Raw genomic sequence first — 7500 nt, 5'->3', positions numbered from 1 at the left:
CCCACACCCCTCACTGTAACAATCTGATATACCCCACACCACTCACTGTAACACTCTGATATACCCCACACCCCTCACTGTAACACTCTGATATATCCCACACCCCTCACTGTAACACTCTGATATATCCCACACCCCTCACTGTAACACTCTGATATACCCCACACCCCTCACTGTAACACTCTGATATACCCCACACCACTCACTGTAACACTCTGATATACCCCACACCCCTCACTGTAACACTCTGATATATCCCACACCCCTCACTGTAACAATCTGATATACCCCACACCCCTCACTGTAACACTCTGATATACCCCACACCCCTCACTGTAACACTCTGATATACCCCACACCCCTCACTGTAACACTCTGATATATCCCACACCCCTCACTATAACACTCTGCTACACCCCACACCCCTCACTGTAACGCTCCGATATATCCCACACCCCTCACTGTAACACTCTGATATATCCCACACCCTCACTGTAACACTCTGATATACCCCACACCCCTCACTGTAACACTCTGATATATCCCACACCCCTCACTGTAACACTCTGATATACCCCACACCCTCACTGTAACACTCTGATATACCCCACACCCCTCACTGTAACACTCTGATATACCCCACACCCCTCACTGTAACACTCTGATATATCCCACACCCCTCACTGTAACAATCTGATATACCCCACACCACTCACTGTAACACTCTGATATACCCCACACCCCTCACTGTAACACTCTGATATATCCCACACCCCTCACTGTAACACTCTGATATATCCCACACCCCTCACTGTAACACTCTGATATACCCCACACCCCTCACTGTAACACTCTGATATACCCCACACCACTCACTGTAACACTCTGATATACCCCACACCCCTCACTGTAACACTCTGATATATCCCACACCCCTCACTGTAACACTCTGATATACCCCACACCCTCACTGTAACACTCTGATATACCCCACACCCCTCACTGTAACACTCTGATATACCCCACACCCCTCACTGTAACACTCTGATATATCCCACACCCCTCACTGTAACAATCTGATATACCCCACACCACTCACTGTAACACTCTGATATACCCCACACCCCTCACTGTAACACTCTGATATATCCCACACCCCTCACTGTAACACTCTGATATATCCCACACCCCTCACTGTAACACTCTGATATACCCCACACCCCTCACTGTAACACTCTGATATACCCCACACCACTCACTGTAACACTCTGATATACCCCACACCCCTCACTGTAACACTCTGATATATCCCACACCCCTCACTGTAACAATCTGATATACCCCACACCCCTCACTGTAACACTCTTATATACCCCACACCCCTCACTGTAACACTCCGATATACCCCACACCCCTCACTGTAACACTCTGATATATCCCACACCCCTCACTGTAACACTCTGCTACACCCCACACCCCTCACTGTAATGCTCCGATATACCCCTCACTGTAACGCTCCGATATATCCCACACCCCTCACTGTAACACTCTGATATATCCCACACCCTCATTGTAACACTCTGATATACCCCACACCCCTCACTGTAACACTCTGATATATCCCACACCCCTCACTGTAACACTCTGATATACCCCACACCCTCACTGTAACACTCTGATATACCCCACACCCCTCACTGTAACACTCTGATATACCCCACACCCCTCACTGTAACACTCTGATATATCCCACACCCCTCACTGTAACACTCTGCTACACCCCACACCCCTCACTGTAACGCTCCGATATATCCCACACCCCTCACTGTAACACTCTGATATATCCCACACCCTCACTGTAACACTCTGATATACCCCACACCCCTCACTGTAACACTCTGATATATCCCACACCCCTCACTGTAACATTCTGATATACCCCACACCCTCACTGTAACACTCTGATATACCCCACACCCCTCACTGTAACACTCTGATATACCCCACACCCCTCACTGTAACACTCTGATATATCCCACACCCCTCACTGTAACAATCTGATATACCCCACACCACTCACTGTAACACTCTGATATACCCCACACCCCTCACTGTAACACTCTGATATATCCCACACCCCTCACTGTAACACTCTGATATATCCCACACCCCTCACTGTAACACTCTGATATACCCCACACCCCTCACTGTAACACTCTGATATACCCCACACCACTCACTGTAACACTCTGATATACCCCACACCCCTCACTGTAACACTCTGATATATCCCACACCCCTCACTGTAACACTCTGATATACCCCACACCCTCACTGTAACACTCTGATATACCCCACACCCCTCACTGTAACACTCTGATATACCCCACACCCCTCACTGTAACACTCTGATATATCCCACACCCCTCACTGTAACAATCTGATATACCCCACACCACTCACTGTAACACTCTGATATACCCCACACCCCTCACTGTAACACTCTGATATATCCCACACCCCTCACTGTAACACTCTGATATATCCCACACCCCTCACTGTAACACTCTGATATACCCCACACCCCTCACTGTAACACTCTGATATACCCCACACCACTCACTGTAACACTCTGATATACCCCACACCCCTCACTGTAACACTCTGATATATCCCACACCCCTCACTGTAACACTCTTATATACCCCACACCCCTCACTGTAACACTCCGATATACCCTACACCCCTCACTGTAACACTCTGATATATCCCACACCCCTCACTGTAACACTCTGATATATCCCACACGCCTCACTGTAACACTCTGATATACCCCACACCCCTCACTGTAACACTCTGATACATCCCACACCCCTCACTGTAACATTCTGATCTATCCCACACCCCTCACTGTAACACCCTGATATATCCCACACCCCTCACTGAAACACTCTGATATATCCCACACCCCTCACTGTAACACTCTGATATACCCCACACCACTCACTGTAACACTCTGATATATCCCACACCCCTCACTGTAACACTCTGATAGATCCCACACCCCTCACTGTAACACTCTGATATACCCCACACCCCTCACTGTAACACTCTGATATATCCCACACCCCTCACTGTAACATTCTGATATTTCCCACACCCCTCACTGTAACACTCTGATATACCCCACACCCCTCACTGTAACACTCTGATATACCCCACACCCCTCACTGTAACACTCTGATATACCCCACACCCCTCACTGTAACACTCTGATATATCCCACACCCCTCACTGTAACATTCTGATATATCCCACACCCCTCACTGTAACACTCTGATATACCCCACACCCCTCACTGTAACACTCTGATATACCCCACACCCCTCACTGTAACACTCTGATATACCCCACACCCCTCACTGTAACACTCTGATATACCCCACACCCCTCACTGTAACACTCTGATATACCCCACACCCCTCACTGTAACACTCTGATATACCCCACACCCCTCACTGTAACACTCTGATATATCCCACACCCCTCACTGTAACACCCTGATATATCCCACACCCCTCACTGTAACACTCTGATATACCCCACACCCCTCACTGTAACACTCTGAAATACCCCACACCCCTCACTGTAACACTCTGATATACCCCACACCCCTCACTGTAACACTCTGATATCCCCACACCCCTCACTGTAACACTCTGATACAACCCACACCCCTCACTGTAACACTAATATATCCCACACCCCTCACTGTAACATTCTGATATATTGCACATCCCTCACTGTAACATTCTGATATACCCCACACCCCTCACTGTAACACTCTGATATATCCTATACCCCTCACTGTAACACTCTGATATATCCCACACCCCTCACTGTAACACTCTGATATATCCCACACCCCTCACTGGAACACTCTGATATATCCCACACCCCTCACTGTAACACATTGATATACCCCACACCCCTCACTATAACACCCTGATATACCCCACACCCCTCACTGTAACACTCTGATATACCCCACACCCCTCACTGTAACACTATGCTATAACCCACACCCCTCACTGTAACATTCTGATATATCCCACATCCCTCACTGTAACACTCTGATATACCCCACACCCCTCACTGTAACACTCTGATATACCCCACACCCCTCACTGTCACACTCTGATATACCCCACACCCCTCACCCTTACTCTCTAATAGACCCCACACCCCTCACTGTAACACTCTGATATACCCCACACCCCTCATTGTAACACTCTGATATACCCCACACCCCTCACTGTAACACTCTGATATACCCCACACCCCTCACCCTTACTCTCTAATAGACCCCACACCCCTCAATCTGACACTCTTATAAAGGTTTATTCTTGGCAAGTATTGGTTAATGTGATTTTGTCTCTTTGCACAGCCAACCGAAGAAATGGCAAAGCAACACTACATCGACCTGAAGGACAAACCATTTTATGCCGGACTCTGCAAATTCACTTCCGCTGGTCCCTTTGTGGCTATGGTGAGTTCCCCATGCTTTCAGAGGCCTTGAAGTGCTGTCGAAGGAGCCTTGGTGAGTTCCTGCAGTGCATCTTGTAGATGGTACACACACTGCTGCTACTGTGCGTCGGTGGTGGAGGGAGTGAATGTTTGTGGATGGGGTGCCGATCAAGCGGGGCTGCTTTGTCCTGGACGGTGTCGAGCTTCTTGAGTGTTGTGGGAGCTGCGCTCATCCAGGCAAGTGGGGAGAATATTCCATCACACTCCTGACTTGTGCCTTGTAGATGGTGGACAGGCTTTGGGGGAGTCAGGAGGTGAGTTACTCTCCGCAGGATTCCCAGCCTCTGACCTGCTCTTGTAGCCACAGTATGTATATGGCTGGTCCCAGTTCAGTTTCTGGTCAATGGTAACCCCCAGGATATGGAGAGTGGGGGATTCAGTGATGGTGATGCCCATTGAATGTCAAGGGGGCGATGGTTGGATTCTCTCTTGTTGGAGATGGTCATTGCCTGGCACTTGTGTGGCGCGAATATTACTGACTGGTCACTCTCAGTCCCTCTCTCTCAGGGAGATATCTGTACACTCACTGGTGTCTCTCAGTCCCTCTGTCTCTCAGGGAGATATCTGTACACTGACTGGTGTCTCTCAGTTCCCTCTCTCTCAGGGAGATATCTGTACACTCACTGGTGTCTCTCAGTCCCTCTCTCTCTCAGGGAGATATCTGTACACTGACTGGTGTCTCTCAGTCCCCTCTCTCTCAGGGAGATATCTGTACACTGACTGGTGTCTCTCAGTCCCCACTCTCTCTCAGGGAGATATCTGTACACTGACTGGTGTCTCTCAGTCCCCTCTCTCTCAGGGAGATATCTGTACACTGACTGGTGTCTCTCAGTCCCCTCTCTCTCTCAGGGAGATATCTGTACACTGACTGGTGTCTCTCAGTCCCCTCTCAGGGAGATATCTGTACACTGACTGGTGTCTCTCAGTCCCCTCTCTCTCTCAGGGAGATATCTGTACACTGACTGGTGTCTCTCAGTCCCCTCTCTCTCTCAGGGAGATATCTATACACTGACTGGTGTCTCTCAGTCCCTCTCTCTCAGGGAGATATCTGTACACTGACTGGTGTCTCTCAGTCCGCTCTCTCTCTCAGGGAGATATCTGTACACTGACTAGTGTCTCTCAGTCCCTCTCTCACTCAGGGAGATATCTGTACACTGACTGGTGTCTCTCAGTTCCCTCTCTCTCAGGGAGATATCTGTACACTGACTAGTGTCTCTCAGTCCCTCTCTCTCTCAGGGAGATATCTGTACACTGTCTGGTGTATCTCAGTCCCCCTCTCTCTCAGGGAGATATCTGTACACTGACTGGTGTCTCTCAGTCCCCACTCTCTCTCAGGGAGATATCTGTACACTGACTGGTGTCTCTCAGTCCCCTCTCTCTCAGGGAGATATCTGTACACTGACTGGTGTCTCTCAGTCCCCTCTCTCTCTCAGGGAGATATCTGTACACTGACTGGTGTCTCTCAGTCCCCTCTCTCTCTCAGGGAGATATCTGTACACTGACTGGTGTCTCTCAGTCCCTCTCTCTCTCAGGGAGATATCTGTTCACTGACTGGTGTCTCTCAGTCCCTCTCTCTCAGGGAGATATCTGTACACTGACTGGTGTCTCTCAATCCCTCTCTCTCAGGGAGATATCTGTACACTGACTGGTGTCTCTCAGTCCCCCTCTCTCGCTCAGGGAGATATCTGTACACTGTCTGGTGTATCTCAGTCCCTCTCTCTCTCAGGGAGATATCTGTACACTGACTGGTGTGTCTCAGTCTCTCTCTCTCTCAGGGAGATATCTGTACACTGACTGGTGTCTCTCAGTCCCTCTCTCTCTCTCAGGGAGATATCTGTACACTGACTGGTGTCTCTCAGTCCCCTCTCTCTCAGGGAGATATCTGTACACTGACTGGTGTCTCTCAGTCCCCACTCTCTCTCAGGGAGATATCTGTACACTGACTGGTGTCTCTCAGTCCCCTCTCTCTCAGGGAGATATCTGTACACTGACTGGTGTCTCTCAGTCCCCTCTCTCTCTCAGGGAGATATCTGTACACTGACTGGTGTCTCTCAGTCCCCTCTCTCTCTCAGGGAGATATCTGTACACTGACTGGTGTCTCTCAGTCCCTCTCTCTCTCAGGGAGATATCTGTTCACTGACTAGTGTCTCTCAGTCCCTCTCTCTCAGGGAGATATCTGTACACTGACTGGTGTCTCTCAGTCCCTCTCTCTCAGGGAGATATCTGTACACTGACTGGTGTCTCTCAGTCCCCCTCTCTCTCTCAGGGAGATATCTGTACACTGACTGGTGTCTCTCAGTCCCTCTCTCTCTCAGGGAGATATCTGTACACTGACTGGTGTGTCTCAGTCTCTCTCTCTCTCAGGGAGATATCCGTACACTGACTGGTGTCTCTCAGTCCCTCTCTCTCTCTCAGGGAGATATCTGTACACTGACTGGTGTCTCTCAGTCCCTCTGTCTCTCAGGGAGATATCTGTACACTGACTGGTGTCTCTCAGTCCCTCTCTCTCTCAGGGAGATATCTGTACACTGACTGGTGTCTCTCAGTCCCCTCTCTCTCAGGGAGATATCTGTACACTGACTGGTGTCTCTCAGTCCCTTTCTCTCAGGGAGATATCTGTACACTGACTGGTGTCTCTCAGTCCCTCTCTCTCAGGGAGATATCTGTTCACTGACTGGTGTCTTTGGAAGATGTATCTGCAACGCTCTGACACTCTCTCTCTCTCTCTCTCTCCGCTGTTATTTTTCTAGTGTTGGGAAGGACAGAGTGTTGTGAAGGTGAGCCGGGATATGCTTGGAGAAACCAACCCAGCAGATTCAAAACCAGGAACAATCCGCGGAGATCTGTGTGTCCAAGTGGGAAGGTAACAGACAGGGGACATCGGGAAAGGGGAAGTCTGTCAAAAAATTCCGG

The 7500-nt window shown here is 49.5% G+C and overlaps 1 protein-coding gene across 1 annotated transcript in view; it reads left to right on the top strand.

Annotated features, from left to right (window-relative positions):
* Window positions 1-7500, top strand: part of LOC144677613 (nucleoside diphosphate kinase-like) — an 11369-nt gene that overhangs the window by 2600 nt on the left and 1269 nt on the right. Inside the window, exons 2-3 of the mRNA XM_078537650.1 lie at window positions 4448-4549; window positions 7338-7450. Of these exons, the coding sequence (XP_078393776.1) occupies window positions 4448-4549; window positions 7338-7450 (215 nt within the window). The remainder of the gene's footprint in view (window positions 1-4447; window positions 4550-7337; window positions 7451-7500) is intronic.

This window comes from Cetorhinus maximus, unplaced genomic scaffold, assembly GCF_964194155.1.
Source record: "Cetorhinus maximus unplaced genomic scaffold, sCetMax3.hap1.1 HAP1_SCAFFOLD_2759, whole genome shotgun sequence".
Classification (NCBI taxonomy): Eukaryota; Metazoa; Chordata; class Chondrichthyes; order Lamniformes; family Cetorhinidae; genus Cetorhinus; species Cetorhinus maximus.
This window is presented reverse-complemented; position numbering and strand designations above follow the sequence as displayed.